Here is a 26,235-nt window from a genome sequence, read left to right as displayed (position 1 = left end):
CCTGTGTCCCGTAGTTCAGAAGAGAACTGCTGACAAATTATCAGCAGTGGTTGTCCTGGTTGGTGAGAGCATGAGAGTACAACTGAATCGCCTTTTCTTGCGGCCTTTGGTGAGCATGAGTCACTGCGTCTTACGCCTTATTTTGACATTCCTCACCAAGTCACACTGTACATCTAAAATTTATCTTAGATACCTACTGTCAAAGTTAAGAACAAGGCGGTTTTGAACCCTTGTAAGATGCCATGTTTCACAGACATGTAGGTATAATGCACGCATTTATGCATTATACCTACTTAATGCTGCTTATTATGCAATAGGCGGCATTAAGTCTTCACCGAGTACAAATCAGATCACTAGAAAACCTTCATACTGTCGAATGCAATGCCTTCAAATCCTAAACTCACTTCTTGTACTTTATTTTTTGCTGCTATTATCCATAGTGTACACTTCCGAGTACTTGAAACTTTCCACCCTTTCAATGAGCTGGTTATTAAACACCAAGGGTTGCTAGCCATTTGGGCACAAATAATCAAAAAACAATTTGAGCAACTAGGTACCAATAACAAAAAAAATATATTTAAAAAAAATATATCATTTAATGAGTTAAAAGAAAATAATTACAATTACAATCATTTGGCAAAATGGGGTTAAAATAATTATAAATTTAATAAACCAGCGTGTTTTCAGGGTAATAAAAAATTAAATCCAGTTTGTTTTTAATTTGTTTATTAGATAACAGTTTAATTACAATTAATAAAGAAATTCTTTCTAACAGACTAGACGACAAAAATATCTTAAAGAAGAAATCGTTTTTATTAATATTCGTAAATAAACTGATTTTTTTCCTTGTTTCTAAATTAATATTGCTATAATTAAGGCATACAAAAATATATGTATAAACATGTTTAATTCAATGAAACAATAATCCTTCAAATACTAACTACACATGTGTGTACTTAATGTATAATATAAAGTAAGTACTTAATATATTACTTATAGTTCCTTTACATGTATTGATACATTAAATTCTTCAGTAATGGCGGTGGAAGTTATTATGATTAAGTTCATAAACAGCTAAAGAAAGTATATATTGCTTACGGTTATATTTTTACTAAATACATTATTTATAATAATATTCCCCATTAAAGGGAATTAAAACTATCTATGTCTATAATACCCATGTGTGTTATTGCTAGCTGCAAAGCGCGAGTAATATTGCCATCAAAATAAATACATTCACTTTTAGCTACGTACGCTACCCTCCGGATGTTGTTGCGTAAGCTTGAAATTATCACAAATGCCCAAAAGTTACGCTATAAGTATCATCATAACCTATAATTGTTTAACAAGTTTAAATATTGCTTTTTTGGAAATTTCATTACAAATCTATTTATACATTTTTTGCAAGTGTAATATTTGATTGAATAATTTAACAAGAAGCGAAACAAAAAAGAATGCCTCTAATCAGTGATCTAACACTATTTCCCCCACTAAACAAAAAGAATGAACTATATAACAAGATAATTTGCTAACTTTATACATTGGCTACGGGTAGTTTCTTTTTAAAATGTGACTTGCGGCAGGCGAGATTTGATCGCAATTTCACAAGCCAAGTATGGCTGTAAACTTCAAACTGTAGAGCTCGGATCAATGTAACAAAAATTGTTTACATCATGATTTTGTGATTAAAATATTTTTAGAATGTACAGTAAAACCTTATGCTATCAAACTGTATGGAACAATAATCATAAATTTTCTAATAAAATCACTAAATCTGTAGGATATATTTTTAAACATTTAAAAAATACAAACATCAATCAATGGTTTGCCAAAAATTCCAACAGGATTTAAATTAAAATAAAATAACCCCACAGTTTAACAAATGCTCAAATTGCAAGGGCCGTAAATAAACAATGGCATGTTATATGGCTCTCCCCACTCGACTTTATCGCATTACAGGTATAAGTAGATGACTAAATGAAGGTCAATGATATTTGTGTTCTGTTATACATATTTTGAACTAGGGGACAAAAATAGCATCAATCGTCTCTTAAAAAATTAATTTATAGTACTTCCTTGAAAACTTCAAACCCGTTTTGAGCCCGTGAAGAATAGATAATCATGTTTGTACTATAACTACACCTATCCGCTACACAGCAAAGCAAATATGATGAAAGAAAGAAATCTAAGACATGGTTTTCTGTATGAAGTTGATGGAACTAAAATGCATAAAAATGTGCACCCCGCCGCAGAACAAGGTTTTTGAAACGCACCAATATGTGCACCCCGTAGTCAATGTGTTAATATGTATAATGTAGGATTATTGTAGTTAATGAAAAACATTGAAAAGTATATATTTGTCAATAATAATTCTAAATTTAAACCATTCATGTCAAGTAAAAAATCAAGATGTCAGAATCTTCTAAAATAAGATTTAAAATAAAGATTGAGAAACACATGCTTACTTGATATGTTAATATCAAAATTACTGAAATGGTGGTTGTTCTTTCGTTTGAGTGTCACAAATGGTAAAATTTAATACTAGATCATTCAAATGAAAAATCAAACATGTAATATATCAGATGAAATAAAAAAATAATCCGTTGTAATTGCGAAACATTTCCGATCTTGAAAATGAGCAAAATGACATGTCTGATAAAAAAAAATTAACTTCAAAATAAACATGAAGTTAGTAAGAATCGTAAAGCGTAATCATCACTTTTCTTTATTTAACGCAGCAATGAACTCCTCCAACTTTTCTTGAATTTGTCTAACCCGTTCTGCAACAAAAGAAAGATTTCTTCAGTTGTGTCTAACCACAATAGTTTACCAAAAAGCAAAAGTAGCGTACATACACTAAGCTCTTATCCTTGCCCTCCATAGGGTGACCATAATCGGAAAGGTACATAAAGTTCTCGACAAGAGTTTTAGAGCTCTGGGATTGTAAAAATATTGTAGGGAAGTGAGAGAGAATATATGTTCATGTGCCGATTAAAATAGAACCGTTTTAAGCGGCGAAGTAATGAAACATGGTCATATTTTATTAATTTTAAAATAAAACTATTAGAAAGGTTGCTTACTCAAATCTTCAGCGAGAGCGACGCGTCGACCGGTGAGTAGTTGTTTCTTCTTATCGGAATCTTGTCCAAACTCATCTAATACATCCTTCAACTCTTTGTCCAACCGATGAGCTGCGATGAACACAAACAGCAGACTTTATTAATATTCAACCATTGGTTTTGCCAAATAATAATATAATAAATAAAACCCTTATCCACACCCCAATGGTGCATAGGGCACTGCTTAATATAAACGGAGTGTTATCTAGATCGATTACACATGAAGGAAAGGTGATCAGCCCTCCACTTCAGGTACCAGTCCAGTGTAATATTGAATAAATATTAGAGTGAAAAAATCACTTATATTTATTAAACCCCCCTGGGAATTGAACCCGGGACGTCCAGAACGGTAGGCGAGCATGCTGACCATTACACTATGGAGGCGGACTAAAGTAAGTAATAAACTAGCATTTTAATTTTTTATTATAAAGTCTGTATTACTGATAACTGTACAAAAACACCAAGAAACAAGGCAAAGAATTTTACATATGTCACTACACATCCCTTTCTTATTAAAAATTTGATAGCACTTGAATTTTAAGCGTGATGCTTCATCTCACTTGGGATATTACTACATCTCACTTGATAATATTATTTAGATTATATGGTTCGTACTCTATAAGCAGTTACTTCTCCGTGTTTTTATACAAATATAAAATAATATACATACATTCTCTATTCATAATCTGCTGTCTCAGGGCATTGGCAGTCATTTTCATCATTTGTTGGATACGCCAAAACAAAATCACATCGCAGCATTCAACCTGGAAACCATATTTATGTACAAAAATATTTCAAAACTTGTGTTTATTGTATGATTTTGTGAAAAAATAAATTTGTTTTTACTTTTTGTCATTATTCAATTTGCCACTATCACTATTGAGATCTATGTCATTGACAGGAAGAAGAAAAAATAAAAAAATAAAAATGAGCCGGCTATGTTTATAAAACATTTCCAAATTTAGTACCATGTCGCTTAAATCCATCTTAAATACTTATGAAAAAAAATAAAATAAAATAAAAATATCATTCATAAGCACTGATGATATTGTATATGAATATTACGCATGCTCTGAATGAAATAATTGAACTTACTTCCCCCTCTAGTCCTTGTTGTTGGTAGAGATAGTAGCCACGTCTGCATTCATAGGCTCTAGCCAGGGCTTGTTTTAGGAAATGCCTTTAATAAAATAAAAAACGATTAGTTCATCTCCAAGTAAATTAATATGACTGCTGAATTTACAATATGTAATAAGACGTAGAGTTGAAAACTTACTTGAAAATAGTTTTATCAGCATTATAAAAAGCCTAGTATTTAACCACTTAACAGTCGAATTTTGGCGAGAAAATTCGTCGGTGCAGGAAATCATCACCAAACAACTCAAAACAAGAATACCAGAACACTGCTCGGGTTAGTCAATAAAAAAATAAATAAATATATTTGGGTCGGGCAAATGAATACCACAAAGTTGGAATACAATTTGCCCGAGCAGCACTCGGACTCATCATGCAACACAAACTTTTTGCCCGAGTCACGAGAGGGATAAACTGGCAAATGGTTAAGTTGACCCTTAGCTACCAGGACTTACTATGCTATAAATACCGCATTTCCAATATAAATCATTCAAAAATAAAATGAGTTGGATAATTTGTAAGCACTCTGTACGATTGTTTAAATAAATCTATTTTTACATTTCTCATTTGGCGGGACAAAAATTTCACAGCCAGAGTTATGATACAGAGTTACTAAATGTACAAAATTGACTAACGAGTAAATGCTACATGCTTAAACCTTCCCCTCCCGATGATATATATTTACTACAACTCGGAAACTGGGAAACTTTTTTAAAATGAGAATATCGATATAAATTATAGTAGATAAGAGATCAGATTTTTTTTGTATTACTCCGTAATATAATTACGTATAACATAAAAGTATTACATATTATGTATGGAAATTCATTTACAGCAATAGAAATAAATCATTTGCGGAAGTTTTTAGCATCGTAAGGGAAGGGTTAATGTCCACCTCCTTTTTACGCTGTGCGCATAATACTGCAAATCAAACGACTTAATTGACGACATCCGGTATCAACGTATATAAAGTAGGGGTTTGAGAAATTTATTATTTTATTTATGCAATAGATGTATTACATTTCAACCAATTTATTGCATATTGTTGATTAACCTTAACATACTAAAATGTATCTATTTGAAGAGTATGACAGCTTTACATAACTCACTTTTTGCGGAAACAAAATTGGTTTATTGAACTTTGTTTTTCTTTAAGTATTTTTGTAATATCATTTTTTGCCATATTACAACTAATTGTAAGATATAAATGACCATTTAATTCTAAATAACGATGTAAAACTTATTGAAGAAATAAACATAATACGAAAAAATATATATTCCACAACCCCTCTAACATACCGTCCAAAATGTGTATGAGACTTTTATAAATCATGACGTCAGATCTGACATTCGGTAATACTGGCTATTTATCGGTCTTGGTAGCCGAAGAATTAAGATTGTGAAAGAGAAAGTAATGATAATGATTACTAATCCAATCACCGCATTTTAAATAACTCTATTTCACTTTAGAAGGGAAGAGCTTGAGTCAGTATATATATTTTAGCAAAGCACTGAAATTGGTTGTTGACTCACTTCCTGTAGACCGGGTGCCAGGTATCTCGGATGTAGTCAGGATCCACCTCCAAATCCTTGTGCTGCAGGTTCTTGCGGATGGCCGCGAGCTCCTCGTAAGTCAGTCCCGCGGCACGGCGTATCCCACTCGACCTCAGCAGACCCTCCAGTTCATCACGCACCTTGCGACGCTTGTACTGCTCTTCCGTAGTGCTTTGCCAGTACAGCCAACTAAACCATCATTGAAACTGTTACATGCTCAAATTCAATTGTAATATGGATCTTACATTCTAGATTGAGGTTTAAAATATTTTTTGACCTAAATTAATGATTGAGATGTTTTTTTGCCCTATCCACAGCCAAAGATGTATAGAATGCTGCGTTGGATCGGCGCAGTGACAACCTGATCATAAATGTAAATCACACAAAGGCATCCCTTTCCTGCATTCCAGATTCTTGGATTAACGAGGAGCATGTATTTAATGGTTCAATTCTCTTCCCATGCATACCATTGTCTTCTTCATTGCCTTCCCCCCTTAATGTGGACCACACAGGTCCACATCGAGATATATGAACTACTCCACTAAGACGCCATCCATAGTCATGCTACATCCCACTGGGATCCGAAAGAACACCATGCTCTTAGTCTTTGTAACTCAAATAGTCATGTTGTACTTTTGACTAGCAAGATGGAATACGAGCAAGAGTAATTGTAGGTCCTCGTCAGTCTCAGTGAATACTACAGCATCATCTTCACAGCAAACCATGTCTATGGTTTTCTTTCCCAGTCTGTAGCGCTTTAATATCCTCCACATTCCTATCCATGATAATGTCAAAGAGGAATGGACTCAGACTGCCCTGTTTGATGCCAGTACTGACTCTTACAGGATTTGGGAGTTTACCATCTGCTCTAATTCTGGTGTTTGTGTTAGGGTCGAGTTGTCTGATTATTTAGCTATGTATTTCTATGGGCGCTCTTATTTCAGTCAGCATTTGCATATATCATTAAGTATGGCACGCCTTTGTGAGGTCAATAAAGCGTGCAAATGCCGGCCTATTATATTCCATAGCTTTTTCTTTTATTTACCTCATTTTAATACTGAATCTGTGGTGATGCTGTCATTCAGTCATTCAATGCTGCTTTTATAAAAATATTAATAAATGAATTTTTTATAGCCTAGAATATGATAAATAAAAAATATATACCTCTCTTTGAATGATGGTCCCATCATGATTTTTAGGGTGTCTTCGGTTTTCTTGAGCGTATCTTTGACGGACTTTTCCAGAAAGGCAACCGCTTCATCCCAATCTCGTTTTCCGCCCACGGCACGGTCTTGTAAAGCATTTAACTGCAAGACTCTGACCATTTCCTGAGCCTTTGATTCCCAACTATGCCTAAAAAATGGTCATTGATAACCATATCAGAAAAAAAATGTACTAAATATTTTTCAAATGGGGAAAAAACCTTCAGGTTTTACCTAAAAAGATCTGTTGCACGGTGAAAAGTCCAATAAGTGGCTTGATATTTATTTTTAACACATTTTATTATATTTTTAAACTTTCAAAACGTTCTCCTAAAAATTAAGTTTTTTGATTTATGACGTTCTTGAAAGGAGTGAGCGATATGACGTTGTTGAGTGAGCGATATATGTATAACTTTTTTAATAAAGGATTTGAATTTGATTTAATATTTAATAACATTACATTTTAATTGTATTATTTCCTTAAGTATTTTTTTTAATGCGTTAAATAATTTACAGTGCAAATTACAAATATTTGGTTTATTTGTCAAAGTTTTCTTTACTGTGGCCTCATATTGGATCAGAGAAACGCATGTGGTCTTTAGAAATGAAAAGGTTCCCCACCCCTGCTCTAGATGGTGCTCCATTCTACTGCACGCGTGCATATAAGGTCATTATTAAAATTAAATGAAAGTGACTTACTTGCGAAGAGCCTCATCAACTACAGCAGCTTTCAGGTTGTCAAAAATATCGTCATGGTCGGATGATAATTTGGCTTTGTTCAGAAAATCATTCAACTCCTTTTGGAGAGTTTCCCAACCACACTCTACAGACCTGAAATATTAATTTAAAGTCAGTAAAAGTGTGCTTAGTTTTCAATATGACTTATTTAACTTATAAATAATATATAACCTATTTTTTTCAAAATATTTCTACAATGTCGTGAAGAAAGAATTTTAATGAAACCCTTATTTAATATGTATTGTAACTTGATATAAAATTTTCATTGAATATTTTTTTCTAGTTATATTGTTTAAATTCAAATAGAACCTAAATTTAGTAAAAAAAATGTATTGTAATATTTTCATAAGAAAATGGCACCAAGTGTACTTATTTAGATTTAAAAAATTATTTAAAATGTGATTTTTTAATTTTTTTCCATCTGCAAACATACGCAATCTGCTTTTGTGTAAAAATGTCAAGTAATGTTACATAAATAACAACTATGTATTACTATAATAACTATTACATAAATTTACCGAAATTTTTTTTTATAGTAAATCCATTTTTACATCTTAATTATTCTAGCTAACTAACCATCACGCCGCTTCTCCGCAGGGGTAGGCAGAGAGAAAAGAACACCACACTAGTCTGTCTTTGCAAACATTCTTTGCCTCTTCCATGTTCATGCATCTCCTTATACATACCCGCCGATTATTTAGACTCCTAAGTTTTCTCGGTCTTCCTCTACTCCCTTTTCCAACTACATTCGCCTCATAAATTTGTTTTACCGTTCTTTCCTCACTCATTCGTTCCACATGTACAAACCATATCAAAACACCTTTCTTAATTTTATCAATAATGCTTTTCTCAGCTTTGCATTCCTTCCTTATTTCACTATTTGAACATCATACATCGTTTGTCGCACATTCTTCTAAGAGATCGCATTTCGACTGCTTTTAGTCTACTTTCATTCTTTTTTTGCCAACTCCATGCTGCCATTTATTCACAAATTGTATTTTAAAATTTATCTAAATCGTAACTTTTCCAGCACTCTAGAAAAATATTTTTTTGTAAAAAAATTGCCACATAATACATACTGTGCAATTTACTCCATTAATTTTCAGTTTTATTGTTTTTCATAAAATGAAAAACAATTTTTTTTTAACCCCCATTTTACGACTTTACCTCTACATAGACTTTTTACCTTGACATCTAGTAAAATGTCAAGTCAAGGTTTGCTGTGTTTTCATTACAAGGAACACATAAAATACTCACTTTAGCGGAAGAGCTCCCTCAGCCCACTGCCTTAACTTGATATCCACAGTTGTATTGAAAGTGTCTGCAAAATTCAAACGACTCATTTGACAAATGTAAAATGAAATAGGGTTAATGGCTTCTTGGCAATACATCCTAAAATAGGCAAATATATCCTATTGAGAAGTGCTTTGCAACCGTGAGCCGGACACAGGTGTGCCGCGGTCAAATTCAATGTATTTGACAATTGAAACCTAAGGAACAAATTAATCACGTAAGTAGAGGACATAGAGCGCTTGTACACTACATGTAATTTTACACAACAAATATTTTATAAAACGGATGATTGGCTTGTGCACTTGCACATCTTTCTTTCACAGGGCGCGTGAACTCGATCTCGCTAAACCATCGTAATCGCTTTTATTTGCAAGAAGCGGACTGCCGGACAGTAAAATTCCTTGTAGTGCACAAGCGCCCTTAGGGCGTTTGTCCACTACACGGAATTACACAGAATTCACCCTCTGGCATGTCAGTTAGCGTTTTAAAATGACGATTGGCTTGTGCTTTTGTCCATCTTTTTTCGGATCGGTGCTCTTGATCGGTGCGTGAACACATTACGCGTAAATTCGATCACGCTAAACTGTCGTAGTCGCTTTATTTTTCAAAACCGGACTGCTGGACGGTCAAATTCCGGATAGTGGACAATCGCCTATACTGTATCAGTTGGTAATTGTCCATAAATTATTTGATGTCAATTTTTTTTTTAATATGACCGTTTTATCCATAACAGCCCCAGATCAAATTTTCAACGGTAATGGCATAATAAATAATAGTTTAGGTGATGGTATAATTACTGTTGTTGGGTGTCATGGCGGCAGGCAGGTAGATGTTCTCGAACACGTGGGTGCTAGTCATGCTCCACAAGGCCTGCATCAACCTCTCCTCCCACACAAGGGGCGGCACCATGGACAAGTTGATGCTTTGGTCGAGGATCTCTCCGCGAGCGCGCTCAAACAGTTCGTCTCGGTCCAATTCCCGGATTCTGAAATCATTTAGACATACAATTCAAATTCCGTATAATGAATTCCTATGTAGCAAACTTCCCCCAATAAATGAACCTTTCACCTTGTATGAATCTAGCAAAATATACACACAGAGTTGCATAACCTCATATCTTTCAGTCTACTCGGGGTAAGTTCGGAGACATTCAAACACCGTTTGATATCCAAGTTGCATATCTTCATATTCAAACCCTTATCTGCACCCAATGGTGTGCAGAGCACTGCATCATATAAACACTGTTATCTTGGTCGTCAACAAATGAAGGAAAGGTGATCAACCTTTCGCTTCAGATACCAGTCCAGGGTAATATTGAATAAATATTAGAATAAAAAATCACTTATATTTATTTACCCTCCCCCCTGGGAATCGAACCCGGGACCTCCAGTACGGTAGCCAAGTGTGCCAACCATTACATTATCGGATAAAGAGTTTAGTTTAGGGCTATTTTTACAGAGCCAATCTTTAAAAATCCGTGGATTCTAGATTGGAGATTTTGGAAGAGTAGACTTTGCCATGGCTATTGCTTTAAGGGTATGTTTTACCAAATAATTAGAACCGATACTTATCTCAGCTGTTGGGCTATAGAAAGTTGCTATCGCTGACTTTTTATGAATGACTCTTTATGAATTAAACAAAATCCATTGTTGACTGGACAACCAAATCGGTAGAAACGGACAGAACGACCGTAGAGTAGGACACTGACCCAGGAATAGACAGTAAAAACCACAAAACGGGAAAGAAAATGAACGCTCTCTCATGATATGGACTCCAGAAATCAATTAAGAACACATAATTTTCATATTATAGGATAATAATAAAATTAAAATGAAACAATTCAGATAATCAATGAATAGCATTATAAAATTATTGTATTATATTTGCTGCTGTTTACAATATTCAATACCTTTGTCGTATTGTCAATTTGTACTCTGTAAATATTAAAAATAGAAATAAACAATATTTTTCTTGCTTTAAAAACAATATAAAATATGAGGAAATATTAGATCTATGACTTTAGTACCTCCCTGTGCCTGGAACATTGCTAGACATTCTTTCTTACAGTCACTTCATATGGCTGAGAAGGAACCTTTTCATGTTGGAGTCATTTCAATTGATAATTAAGGCGTCAGGATAAAAAAAATAAATGAATATGACACTAAGAATAAGAAAGTAACCTTGGGTAGCTGTTTTTACACTAAGAATAAGAAAGTAGCCTTGGGTAGCTGTTTTTCCATCAAATAAAAGAATATGACACTAAGAATAAGACAGTAACCTTGGGTAGCTGTTTTTACACTAAGAATAAGAAAGTAGCCTTGGGTAGCTGTTTTTCCATCAAATAAATGAATATGACTCTAAGAATAAGAATGTAACCTTGGGTAGCTGTTTTTCCATTCAGTTTCCAAATTGAAGCGTGTGGCTTTGAATGCATCAGCTTGTTGTTCTATAGATGCATAGACCATTTTCCAGAAACATTCGGCAACTGCCAGCGACAGGTTTCTGGTAGTCACTTGACTTGACATGATCAGACCATCCCTGCAATTCATTTCAACGAATAAGCTTAGTCAAATACAAACGCACAAAAAACTTGTTAGTTAAAATTTTTACATAATAAAAAAGGATTACTAATTTCTCCAACATTCCAACCATTTTTTTTGATATTATATAAAACTTTAAATTATTTGAAAATGTTTAAATTCAAATAAAATTATTTGAGAAAAGTGCACAAAAACATATTTTTTATTATTATTTTTATTAAGATGCACATAGTAAAATTACTTATTTCATTACTGCTGTTGTTTATTACATTGCCACGCACAGTTTTTATATGGAAAACATATAAAGAAAAAATCTTAAAATTTGCTGATGCCTTTAATTGGTACCTTGAATATTGAATAATTTAACTTTTATTGTAAATTAAATTAATTAAAAAAAAAAAACAGATCGCTGATAGAGCCCTGGATTTATGTTGGAACGCAATTATAAACATGTTAAAAAAAAACACAAGATTTTTTAACTAAACTAACAACCTTAAAAATATCTATTGAATTACACTTACTTGAAAAGTTTAGAATTCTTGAAGAATTTTTCTTCGTAATCTCTTATTGTTTGAATAGAATCATCTTTGTGGCCACGGCCCGTCACAACAGCGAAATAACCCAAAGCTTTCATTGGAAACAGTTTGCCGGATAAGATCTTCCTGATCTGTAAAGCAAACCAAATAAACAAAGGAGAAATGTCATGTGAACACTCCATAGTCAGACAATGCTAACGACATGCCTACCAACCCACACTTTTTTACACTTAAACGTGTAAACTCATATTCAACAGTATTTCACAACTCATAGTTGCATAAAAGGCATACAGATCTAAATTAATCAAAACCGCAAGAGGTATCTACTACAAGTCCACTGTTCTAAACAAATAAGCCCTATAAGAACCAACATATTGGCCCAACCAACACTGACCGAACCTTTAAGGACCAACCAACACTGACCAAAGTTGGCAAGAGGCCAACCGACAACAGTGTCAGCCGACTGTTATCTGCTACAATAATATGAATAATATAATATTATATGAATATAAACATGTCAAAAAAATATCATTCAAGACCATTTTAATGCAAAATGACTTAACGGTTAACCTATGGATGGAAGATCATACGCAACATACTACATATACACTTCTGAACAGTTTCCAACACAGGCAAAAAAAAAACTTTATGCTGTAATCTCAGAGAGATTTTTTTTTATAATTAAGTCGTTCTTTCACTGGGGTCCTTAAATTATAGTCAACTTACCTTGGTGGGGTCTGAAAGATAATTTTCTTCAGCTAAATCAACCTTCGTCAGAACAAAGATGGTCCTTTTCCCCGACGGGTCACATTGGGCCACAAGATCTGTGACGTTACTTCTTTCGGCATCAACAGATCCATCCTAAAACACATACTAAATTACTAAAATAAAAATTTAAAAACAAGCAAATAAACTAAATTTTCATTGATAAATGCACTTTTATGACAAGTATCTATTTTTAACCATAGTGAAACAGAGTCATAGATGAACCGAGAAAATATAGAGATTATATAACAAAATAGAAGAGATGGATATCTCTCCAGCAGGTAAGCCTACTAATACATAATACATTATCATTTAACTTTTTTCCATATTAATTTAATTCATATCTTTAAACATGGACTTAACAGTAACTTACATTAAGACCTAATTACTATTGCAAGTTTGTAAGTGTAGAATTTTAAATTACAACCAACATTACTGTTACAAATTTGATATAACAACTAGTCGTTTTGTTCATCAGCTCCGACCCTAATTATACTCAGACAGTCTGCCACCGGACCCTCAGTATACTATTCACAAGTAAACGCAAACCCAATTCCCATCTGTACAATGTTTGTTTGCATCTGTCGCGCTCTACCAAAAGTAAGCAAATGGAACGCTTTTAAGTATCTCCTGATCTCTACCACAACAATGTGTAAAACATGCTTTTTAGCGATTCCCGCAAACAATGTGTTAATACCTGAATGCACAAAATGATGGCATTTGGATTGTTCATGTAGGCCTGTGTCATTTCCTTAATGGCATCACGCGTGTCAGCTGCCATATCCACGGTTTGAGTCTGTAAAAAAAAATAGATAAGTCCATTTCTCAAATTATTAGCAGAAAAGAAAAGCAAAATAATAAAATCGCTGCCGCTTTTCAATATTTCAAATAATGCAACAGAACGCATGTTTTTAATGACAATTTTAAGATATAAGACGCCGACTGATTTCTAGCCCCAGTTAAGTTGGCTCTATTAACAGCAGCAGGCAACGGAAACTTATTTTTCACATTAATTTATCTTTTTCACACAAAAATATCATTATTTTCCCTCGTATAAATGAAAATCCAGAAATCTGAATATGAACTGTGTAAGATGATTTAAGTATAAAATTCAAAAGCTTATATGGGGTTAAAAACCAGCCGTTGTTTGTTAATTATAATTGAATAAACCTATTTGTTCATCAACAATTCAAAACGCAATGAGTAAAATTTCTTTTTTTTTCTTCTCAGCAGCCATTGATGAAGCATTGCTTTACGAATAGAGGTTAACGTAACAAAAAATACTTGTCAATACAAATTTTATTATAAACAAAGTTGGTGCCATGATACCAGAGTTTAAAGTTACACAGTGAACATAGAATTAAACACTTGCTTTTAATTTGTTCGAAGGACTTTCATAGAAATAAACAAGGTTCTCTATATCCTCGTTTGATTGATGGCCGTAAGAAAAAAAACATAAAAAACACTTCTTTTACTGATTCGGACATTGCTTTTTAAATGTAATCAAATCAAATTTTGAATTGACGCATTATATACGAGAAAATGATGATTATTGTCGGTTTTATTATAAAACTGTGTTTCGCTGAGTGGAATTCTTTCTAAGAGTCAAAAAAGTTATTCGATTATGTGATGCATATTAAAAATCATTTTTATTTTATATTTGTATTCATAGATGTACACAGTTTTACAATGAAGTTGACATTATTTATTCGGATATTTGTTCAAGTGGAGAAGCTCTTAAGCTCTGCCAGGGGCTGGAACAGTACAGTGCCATGATAGATGCCCGAAAATGGACAGCACAAAAGAAGAAGTGATTTATGTGAATAGATCGCATGGTAAAGATATGATAAAGTGGATACATTTTATAGAAATATTTAATAAACAAGTGCATTGGAAACACAGTCTTCAAATAATCTTTTAAAATTTGTGACAAAGATAATGGCAAATATGAAAAGGATTAACGATGTTTTCATACACCCTGGACCAGGTAATAATGATTGATTTGGAGATGGGTGTATGTTTTTCAAATACCCTTAAATGTGTAGAGTGAAAATACATAAACTAGGCTTACAGAGATGATGCCGGGTAAGTCGACCAGGACCATCCTATGCAAGCCGGGCCCTCGGACGGACATCGAGATGACATCTCTTGAAACAGTTCTTCCTCCGCGAACGCTGTTTCTCATACGCAGCTCTACCTCCCTGACACACACATACACATTTATTTATAATTTTTTGTTTATATTTAGTGATGATTGATTCAAAGCAAAAAGTTGCAAAGGGCCGAGACTCTTTTTGAGACAGAAGCTTCTTTAAAGGCATCGACTGGTTAATGAAACTTCAAAGGGTACGCAATAATTTATTGTTTAAGTGTTTCATTTTTCATTCAAACCCTTATCCACACCCCAATGGTGCATAGGGCACTGCATTATATAAACAAGTTTAAGTGTACATGTATGAAAACATTCTTAATGTGTATGAATAATCAAGTTTTAGTAGACAGCCGCTTGAACACATTAATAAGTTTATAGTAACAGCAATCGCTTATTAAACTAATTACCATGTATAAATTCATATCGCAAATTCAATAAAATTAACACAATTTGTAAATTTAAAAATCACGTAAATTTCAAGCAGGTAACGTTTTCATGGGTAATCACTTCAATATCTTCAAAATCTTTTATATTTTTCAACTAAAATATAATTTAAAAACAAATTCTTTTTTAAGTAAAAATCAATAAGTTACTCATTTAATGCTTCACAAATACAACTGTTATGGTGGAATGGAAAAGACATCGTAAGACAACAATTAGTAACAAACTGTACATATAGTATAATTACAAACTCATATCACCTTCTTAATTCCGAGAGATCAGATTCCTTGGTAAGGTCAAATTCCCTGGAAGAATCTCTAAACTGCGCAATGTGATAAGGGCCCTCTGATAAAGTCACTTTTACTGGAGCCCTATAAACCATAAGATAAAAAGAATTATTTCACACATAGGGAATTGTTTTATAGCGTTTTTTTAGGTATGTAAAATACAATAACAAAAATAGTGCTTTTTGATGCATCACTCACTCCTTTCAACAACGTCATATATGAAAAAATCATTATTAAAGTTTAAAAAATATGATGAAATGTATTAAAATAAATATCAAGCCACCTTTTGAACTATTTACTGTGAAACAGATCTTTTTAGGTAAAACCTGAATGTTTCTTCTCCATTTGAAAAATATTAAGTATATTTAAAAAAAAATAATTAAACAATACTTTTTCTTCAAAATGCGAAACAACACTTTCTGCTCTGTAGCGGGTAAATATTATGTTTTACCCATGCTTAATTCTTTTTTATAAATACATTTGGAATAATCTTTCGCCTATGACAATTCGCTCACTCCTTTCAAGAACGTCATAAATCAAAAATCGTCAATTTTCAGTTGTGCATGTTTGCGGAATGCCCAGAAAATGTACTATATCCCAGCTGGCAAGGCAAATACTCTTTCGCTATACTAGCTTACAGTCTTGACCTTCACAGGCTGTGTAAAGATGATATAAAATTATGGTTCACCTGGTCATCATCTCCCCGGCTCCTCGGGGGAAGATCCGAGCTTGAGCGACCATCTCCAGAACGCTGGTCTTGCCAGCGCTCTGGTCTCCGACAACAACCACTCGGGGCAAATGGTCGCTCCCCACCCAGACCCCGTCGATACTACTCCCGTTGTACCCCGACAACTCGTCCAACACTTCCGAATACATGTCGATTAATGATTTCTGCAAATATAATAATTTTTACTAGAATATTTGTCAAAAAACTTGAGAATATAAATGCATTTTATTTATATCTGTATATTTGCTGATTTATTTCATTTAATTTTTTGGCAGCCTCATATAAAAATTGTATCAAATTGACTTCCCACGGAAGTATCATGGTGTAATGTAATAAAAGATTCTAATCTGTCTAAATGTATCAAGTTCAAACAAATTATAATAGTTAATTACAAGTATTCAAATTGTTATGTTACTTCATTGACTCTTCGAATAATAAGCACATGGTGATGTGAAAAGGATAGTTAAAAGTTAGCTATAAAATGTTGTGAGGTCCAAAATCAAACTATTTTTGCAGCCGAAGATTATTACTTCCAAACTCATTTTTTTACAATAATTTCATTTTATCCACACCCAATGGTGCATATAGCAGTGCATTGGATCAATGCAGTGTAAATTTGATCAAAAATCTTTTAGGACAAGTTACTAGTGTAAAAAAAAATTTCAACATAAAAAATATACAACAAAGGTCATAAATCCTTGCGTGATTACAAGCACCGGTAATCTATATATTCTCTCAAGATCGCTTCTGTCACGTGCTAAATCGTCCACCTCCCTTAGACCCCTCGATGTCCCTTCAGTATCTGCCCAACTGAACATTCCGCGAGCACACAATATTACGCAAAGCACCCGAACGCATACCGAAATTATATCAGCTATCCGGAATACGTCAAGAGTGGCATAGACGCTATCCTTGACCCCCTGTATCACCTACTTTCAAAGGTACGGGAAGAGGAGAGTTCTAATGGAAACATCGATCGAAGCCCTGCAAGATATAATTGACTCCCTCCAAATAAACTCCGCTGGGTTAGGCCTAAGAGTGAATATCAAAAAGACCAATGTCATGTGCAACTCAGCCTGTCTGGACCGAGATCAACATCTTACTTGTGAGGGACGAGCGCTCATTCGAGTCCACACCTTCAGATACCTTGGAACACTCAAGGTGGAGGGCGGTAGTGTCCAGAAGGAACTGAACGTACGGCTGGGACTCAGTGCTTTACTCGACAAAACCAAGTGTCGTCTCTTTAACGCCTGCATCCTAACTGCTGCTGTACGGATGTGAGTCGAGGCACCTCACCAAAGCTCAAAGCAAGAAACTAGCAAGTTTTAAAAATAGGTGCCTGAGGCGAATACTGGGTATAAAGTGGTATCACTTCGTCAGGAATGACGATGTGAGGAGAAGCACTCAACAGCCCTTCATACTGGAAGTCATGAAGAGGAGAAGGTGGACATGGTTGAGACATGTCCTTGGAATGCCACCTGAGAGCATCAACCCCTTATGTCTCTTCTTCCAACCCCGAGGATTCCGGCACCCCGGAAGGGCGCTGACGACCATTCACCAACTATACTCAGCGGAAATTCGAGATGCCAGACTGACCTGGGAGGAAGCCAAGGAGATGGAGCGTGACAGGGTGACCTGGAGACGTCACGTGTTGGCCATATGCTAAACTAGCGAACATGGAAAGAAAAAGAAAGTCTGTGACATACTAAGAAACCCCACCTCTCTGAAAAGACACATTGTACTCTATTTTGTCTGGCTTCATAGCGTAGTGGTTAGTACATTTGGCTACCATGCTGGAGGTCCCTGGTTCGATTCCAAGGGGAGTCAATATATTTGAATATTTTTTCACACTAGTATTTATTTCATATTTAATGTGAACTGGTACCTGAAGTACAGGACTGACCACCTTGCCTTCATATAATATAATATAACAATTAAATAAGAAGATAAGGGTCAGAAGAAGTAGTAGTACTCTAGTTGAGAAGATTGAGTAGTAAAGCAAAATGAAAAGCGTTCATTCACTGAACAAAGCCACTGGAAGAATCTAGGTTCTCGGTGTGCCTTCAAGTCTACGTTGGGAGTCAAACAAGCGGGACAGTTAGAGAACTCACAGACATAAAAGAACTGAATGAAATTATTTTAGCTAGTGATAGAGTAAAAATAAAGCACTATGAAACGAACCTTAGTTTTCTTAAGAGAAGACATATCCCTTCCTCCGCGAAGCAGAATATTTTGTTTTCTCAATTCTCGATTTTCTTTTTCTAATTTATCAAACTCTCTTTGGTATCTCGCTTGAAGTTGCATTAATTCTTCTTGTAAGGAAATAACACGTTGCTCAGCTGACGACCCTATAAATATTATAAACTATTCTAAGAAATGTAACAAATTATGTATAAAACTGAAAGCATATGTTTAAATGCAACAAACCGTGTGACTTTGGAGGGGTTTCTTTCACATCTTTGGCGTAAGCCGTATTCATATTTACAATCTCATCTTTGGTTTCTAAAATAGAAAAAACATAAGAATACATTATAAATACTTGTGTATAAGAAAAAATTCAATGTTGGTTAAATTTTAATGAATGTACTGGTCTGTGTTTTTGGAGAATTGAGCCAAAACTTTGATCTGAAATAATATTAAGAATTATAAAACTAGTTTATAAAAACCAAAATACTAACTAAGAAGAAGATAAAAATTGGCAAATGATAATATAAGCACTAGTATAAAGATTACATTTTATGGATGATTTATATAATTTAATTGAAATGATTTACCTGATGATATTTTCTTAATAAAGTCAATTGCATCGTTGGCACCTATTGAAAAAAAGGACACATCTTACAGAATGAATGTAACAGATCACCGGATAAATAAATAGATGAGTGGAAATGTGGGAGCAAAAATTGAAGTACGTATATTCAATTCATTATAATCATTCCATAAAAGGCATTCCTTAATATTTAGCATTAATGGTAAAAGTGAAATATTTTCAACTGTAAAATTGTATGGGAAAGCAGTCCAAAAATAATAAAGCATTGAATTATCTGCACAAATAAACATTTAAAAAAAGATGAAACTGAAGCATTGGAAAACAAGAAAAATCTATTCGCTTTAACACTTCTGGATGAAAATAATAATTGTAAAATTATAAAATATTTATAAAAAAAAAAAAACTCATGGTCTAATAAAAGAAAAATTATATCTTTGCCTGTTTAATACGAAAATTTCAAGATATAAAAATATATAGCACTTTATTTCATGCTACATGTACTATAATTCTATGGAATATATTGGTATTTTTTGGTATTCCCTGGATCACTGTTGCAAGCACGAATGCCATATGTAAGTGCTTTGATTAATTTACAATTATGAGAGTACTTCTGAGTAATTCACAGTGCAAATAAAGAAAATCACAATCATTCTGGGGCCAATGGAGCCAACGGGGTCAATATTAAAAAAAATAAATCTCTTCCTATTATTTTAGGCCAATTTTTCTGTAACAGCAATGTTAAAGATACTTATAATTATTTAAATTAAAAGACATAAAAAATTGTTGTCATCTTATGTAAACAAAGGAATTTAAAATATACAAAGAAAAAATAATATTTCTAGGGTAAGTTAGTTGATAAGCTTCATTTCACTTCTAAGAATTTTACGTATTTTTTTCATCACCTTAAAAAGTGCCTAATACTCAATGATTTAATATCATATAGTTTTTCTAAAAACTGTGTTAAAATTATGATAAATTATCACAATTTTAACATATTTGTCTTAATTTGTATATAAAACCAACATTGCCAAAACCGATAAAAGTGGACTTTGTATTTTACAAACAACTTTTTGGTACGGTCAATTGCTTACAGAATGAAAATAGTACAAACAAATGGGATCGGGTAAGTTAACAACAAGAACAAAAAGAACTATGATCTTAGAAAAATAAGGATTGCCCTATGCGAAATAATTATTATTGCATTCTGTATGCGGGATCACAAAAGCTGTTATAAAAATACCTAGAATGTGTTGACCCCATATGACGCTGTTTTGTTCAGTTTCCATTGCGACGATAAGTATTAAAGCCTGACTATACATATAAGATAATTTGTTGAAAAGGACTCTTTACCACATGCAAAATAATTTATACATAAATGTCTTACGGTTGGCATTTGCAGCCTCCAGTGCGTTCTCCCATCTTTCGCCAAACCATTGCTTCATTTCAGTGTATTTAGCTTCAGTCAACATTTTCAACCTAGGATCTACATTTTAAAGCAATACAACTTTATATATAACACAATACAATGAGTACATTATATAAGATTAGCAATTGTGTGGTGCTTGTGTTTACCGATATTCAATATTGCTTCTTAAATCAACTTAATTTAACCCTGGACTATTGAAAAGGATCATCTAAGAATTTGTAGAATATATGAGGAATAATTTTATCATGAAATCAAGAAACAAAATACGTTTGAGTGGAGTAAAATCGACAGAATGTCAGACTTGTCTTGACTTCAATTGTCAGACATGACTGTTTCATCCAACTTTTGTGTTGCAGACAATAATTGTAGATATAAATACAATGAAAATAACTACATACGTTAGCATCAAATTACGTTTGTACTTTTTATTCAAATTATGAGTTAGTTGTAAATAATTGTATACCAAATAATGCCAAAATCAAATAATCTGATGATAATTAGGTATGTAACTACAAGAATCGCTTGAATTTAGTATACATATGGGTGTTTATAACTACAATGCTTATGTCAATATACTGATTGAGTGTACAGTACATTCAATCAGATATTTTAACTCAGATATGATACAGTCGAACTCGGTTATAACGAGGATGAAGGGACCGACTGAATTTGCTTGTTATAACCGTTCTTCATTATATCCGGAATAGGATTTTTTTTAAACATACCTACATACATATAATCACAAGAAGTATGTTATATAGAATGGTCACATAATATGATTATATGTCGCAATTGAAACAAAATTTATACAATTCACCCACTACACAAATGTCATATTTTTCTGTCAATCCAGTTTTCCGATAAATATGGGAAAATGTGTGCTTCTTTGAGTACAAAACCAATGTAGCAGTTTCATCAAAATTCGTAAAATCACAGTCCCTTTTTGTTCGAGTCCGTGATATTATTTTTAAATGCAGATAAAAACACAATATTTACACTAAGAATGATGAAAACTTCAACATTTTTCGCGCCATGTTCACGAATAATTTCCACCTTTTCACGAATTGAGAGACACTTTTTACTTTTGGTATATATGTTGATAATTTGAGGGTTTGTTTTTAACTGACCTGCTCTGGAATTGATCTGACTATCCCCATCTTGTAATGTTTATTATGCAACGTCCATAATAAGCATAGAACATACAAAATATGGAAACTATCGTAAAAATCCCCGAAACAAGCATGAAATTTATTAACTATAAAAAAGTTTATTGTAATAAAGTAGGTCCCTACCGACATGACAAAGCTTGCAATTTGCAACATGCAATTTTAATTCATATGCGTGAAACCTTTTTTTTTAATAAACGTAATCCAATCCCGGCGGCATCCGTCTAACTGCCCGGGCGGATTTTATTGTTTAAGTTTGAAAATGTTTTAAAACATTCAAATATATACAACCACCAAAAAGAAATATGATCTATTTTTGCTCGCTATGGCCGAGAAGTTGCTCATTATAACCGTGAATAAATGTATGGAGAAAACCAAAAACCAAAATTTCAACGAATGTTTCCTCGTTATATCCGAGATCTCACTATATCAGTGCTTGTAATAACCGAGTTCGACTGTATTTTAGTAATATAATTATAATCTAATATCATTCAATGTACCTTATAGATAACTTTATATCATGAGTCCTTAACACTGTGTGTGTTATTAATTTTTAAATAATTAACTATAAGATATATTCAAATGAAATTCCAAGACACGGCAAACTTTATTTATCCATAAAACAGGAGAAAAGTTTACTTTAGATAATCACGATTATATAAACTGATTAAAGTTAACGTACCAATATTAATGTTTTCTGACACATTATCTTTCATGGATATTAGAGACCCAGTAAATTTATTCCACTGATCTGCGTCAGGAATGACATCATTGAGCCAACCCATGTCCGGCAGTCCATCGCGCCATTCAGCATATTTCTAAAATAAATATTCAAAATAATGTATCGAAGTTTTTTATTGTTGCAAAGTTTTGCGAAACGATAAGGGAACTAACCTTGTTTAACGTCATTCCTCCCCCGACCGCGCCACCTAATAAAATATACCGTATCTTCAAGGCGCCACGCAAAACCCTGGCAATTATCATCCCGTAATTCCTTACATACAAATCCCTATTGGGAGAATGTCTCTTCAGTAATGGCTTAGACCTCTCCAGACTTCTGGAAGACCAAATTGTCAACTGCCTGGTTTGAGAACTCGATAAAATCGGCTTGCGCGTGTTCTTGGACACGACGGACACGAACCTGAAACAGTAGACACCGCAACAATTATATAATATTCATTTATACTTCATTCTAGAAAGGAAACAAACCGATAAAGTAACCTCAAAGACTCACCCAAAATGCCCGCGTAGTATTTGAGCCATATTAAATGTTTCGCTATGCAAACATAATAATCAAAAACGATATTTAGATAACAATACGTGGATAAATCTGACGAATAGTTACGAATAACTCGGAATATTCAGGGTCTATGCGAAAAACACGAAAGACCTGCCGACAGTTTCACCCACAGACTAACTATTTTATATAAAGACCGCCAACTACCTCGATTTTTTATGGCTGGAAGTGATATTCGCCAGTGGCCGGAAGTGACGTAAACGGCTAGAAGTACTAAGCTCCCGGCTGGGCGTGACTTCGCCGCGGCTGAATGTCAAATCCACCCGCCGAAATATTTATCATTCATTTTTCAGGTTAAATGGTATTTATATTGAAATTTGTTGTATTACATATTTTCAAAATTATAATATTAATATTACAAAGAAGATATTTCACTATCTAAATTTATTTATTTCAGTGTAAACAAAAATAGAAAGGTCACGGCTAAAACGCGACAATTATAAAAAGAATTCAGGCGATTAATAATGGTTACTCAACTCAGCCTTACAATGGTAAATGGTAATGGTAACTTTTTTGAAATTATTATCCCAAACTATGTATAAATATAAGGCTTTTCAACAAAAACAAAAACGATAGAATTTTCAAATTACTATATTATATTTAAAATTCTAGAAAATACAATATTTTAAAAGGGCGGAAGGAGTGCCCACCACTTTCTGAAGTTATGTTTCTTAACGGGGGTGCCAGCGCCCCTTTGTGGGCGTTTTGGAAGTCTGGCTAGGCGTTTTTAATTTTTTTGCATTTGGGGGGTGCTGCAGAAATTCAAGGGAGCGTTGTGTTAAGTAAGAAAAACTACACTTTCATACGCAAAATTTAACTTTAACTTTGGCATAATACTCAATATTATGAAGTTCTTCATAGACGGATTTCTATTTTTCTATCGATAATTGTCTATAACCATAGTCTGTATATATTTATTTGAAATATTTGAACAACTTGTTGGTATCTCGTATTTTTCGTTCCCGTTTTGGTGTTTTTGTTAGTGTATTAGTGTGTCTCGTCATTTTCTGGTCGTTTTTTGAACAATCTGACGTTTACGAGTCGACCCCCCCTGGTTTCACCCCCGCCAGAGACTACTTATGCCAAAATCCTACAGCTGCTACAGACTGTAAACCACTAAACTGTTTTCTATGCTCATAAAAATGTTACCATTATTCAACAATCGGTGGCTGCCTTTTTATCAGGTTCTTACCTTTACTATTAGTACTTACCTCGACAAAAAGCAAATATTTTTAGTTTTTTTTTCCATTTTCAATATCACATTGTTTTTTTCTTATATGTACTTGTACTTTTATACATTGTATATTCACCGATGAACACGAAAACCATCGCTTTCGCTAAAAATTATAAAATTGACTATAATTTATTAAACTTCAGGTACTAATCGTTCTTTTACAATCAATTTACATATTTGATGAATACCCTTTGTACTTGGTTTAAAAAAATTATCCTCCTGATTTGTATACAAAAATTACCTAAATATTTCAGGTAACAGATTACGTGACCCTCAGCCGCACAACGGTTAAATATGGATCGGGTGCCTTTGAAGGTACAATTGAAAGTTTTTTATTACGTGTATATTTGGAAAAAATGTAAACATTCCTTTATTATTCTATTTATAAACATTTTAAAATAAAAAAAGTACATCACCCTTATTTAAAATGATCATTAAAATTCTTTTATTCGTGGAAGCAAAGAGTGAATTAAAAATTTCTGAAGACATTTCATCTTCCTAAACTTCAATAAACTATTTTTAAACTCGTGGATATTATTTGCTTTTTTGCAAGTTTTTGCTTCATTATAGCCCATAAATTTTCTATTGGGTTCAGATCGGGACTGTTCCCGGACCAAATCAGCGATTTAACTCCGGATAAATTCTTGAATTCAGTTTTCTGTAAGAATAATAAAAAAATACACATCACATAAGTAAATATAATAATAATAAAATAAAATAATAACATATACGGGCTCTATGGAAAGGTGTACAATCGTCTTGGAACATAGGATCGGCAGTATGTTTACTGATGTACTCAATTGCTGGAATGACGTGGTTTTTCAAGACTGATTTGTATTGGAAGGCATTCATCGTACTTTTTTATTAGACTCCTCACAGTATATTCCGAGCACCCAACTCAACGAGAAAATTCACGTATAGAAATGTTTTCCTTCTACAGCGCCAGCGTAATAATATTCCATTTGATCACGGTACTAATTTGCTTATACCTTCTTATGATTTTTATATGATGTTTACATTAACGCAAGTAAAACAAGACTAGTGTAATATTTTAAACTTTAAATATTGTAGCAAGATAGCCAATAACATTCTAAAACGCTAATATAATAACAATAGAACGCTCTAATTACCCGGTTGGATTTTATTGCTTAAGGTCGAAAATGTTTTAAAACATCAAATATTTACAACTTTTAAAAATAGCCGATGTGTGTGTGTGTGTGTGTGTGTGTATGTGTGTATGTGTGTTTGTGTGTATTACAACCAACAAAGACTTATGAAATCCTTTTATTTACTAAATAATAATTAGTAATCGATAACTGTCAGTACCATATATTAAACATATTTCTAATTCACATGTCACAATGGGGTCAGTTTACACATACATAACTCATTTTGTTAGAAAGTACAGTCTGTGACAAATGTTTTTTAACATCTATTTTCTTACTATTGTGAAATATATAAAAAAAATGTTTCATTGTTTCCATTTAAAAAGACATAGACGGCAGTAATGTCAAAATACAATATAAGGTTTAATACAGGATCTGTTATCAATAAACATAATTCAATTTTGTGACAAATAATTCAATAAATTTAATACAAAAAAAAACATAACATTTTTAAAAATAAGTCTAAAATAGATTTTTTTTAATTTCCGATAAACTAAATCGTGAACTAAAAATGTGAAATGATTTATTATAATAGAAAACCTTAGGGGAAAAACCACAAACCACAAACCTTTTCTTTAGAGAAGACAGTAAAAGTTTGTACATTACACCTGATTAGCCGGAAATTTCCTTTCTTTAGTTATTTTACTTTCTTATGTTACTTTTACAGCTATACACAAATAATAAATTT

The 26,235-nt window shown here is 33.2% G+C and overlaps 1 protein-coding gene across 2 annotated transcripts; it reads right to left on the bottom strand.

Moving 5' to 3' along the window:
- Nucleotides 1-709: 709 nt before the first annotated feature.
- Nucleotides 710-24,265, bottom strand: Opa1 (Opa1 mitochondrial dynamin like GTPase). Of its 2 annotated transcripts, XM_088261355.1 has the most exons (24): nt 24,209-24,265; nt 23,085-23,263; nt 22,745-22,991; nt 22,533-22,668; nt 20,643-20,741; nt 19,263-19,304; nt 18,916-18,990; nt 18,670-18,836; nt 16,450-16,652; nt 15,735-15,845; nt 14,953-15,082; nt 13,579-13,677; nt 12,843-12,977; nt 12,102-12,247; nt 11,417-11,578; nt 9,838-10,025; nt 9,005-9,068; nt 7,709-7,840; nt 6,972-7,160; nt 5,787-5,996; nt 4,215-4,299; nt 3,790-3,883; nt 3,081-3,191; nt 710-2,780 (listed from the first exon to the last, which is right to left on the bottom strand). In XM_088261355.1, the coding sequence occupies exons 2-24, from the start codon at nt 23,111-23,113 to the stop codon at nt 2,716-2,718; spliced, it is 2,919 nt and encodes a 972-aa protein (XP_088117481.1). In that variant the 5' UTR covers nt 23,114-23,263; nt 24,209-24,265; the 3' UTR covers nt 710-2,715. The 2 variants fall into 2 exon arrangements, with proteins under 2 accessions (XP_088117481.1, XP_088117482.1); XM_088261356.1 differs by lacking the exon at nt 19,263-19,304.
- Between the last annotated feature and the right edge of the window lie 1,970 nt (nt 24,266-26,235).

Source organism: Brachycentrus maculatus, unplaced genomic scaffold, assembly GCF_059751285.1.
Source record: "Brachycentrus maculatus isolate JH-2025_06_01 unplaced genomic scaffold, ASM5975128v1 h1tg000153l, whole genome shotgun sequence".
In the NCBI taxonomy this organism is placed as follows: Eukaryota; Metazoa; Arthropoda; class Insecta; order Trichoptera; family Brachycentridae; genus Brachycentrus; species Brachycentrus maculatus.
Note: the sequence above shows the minus strand (reverse complement) of the source record. Positions and strands in the feature narration are given on the sequence as shown.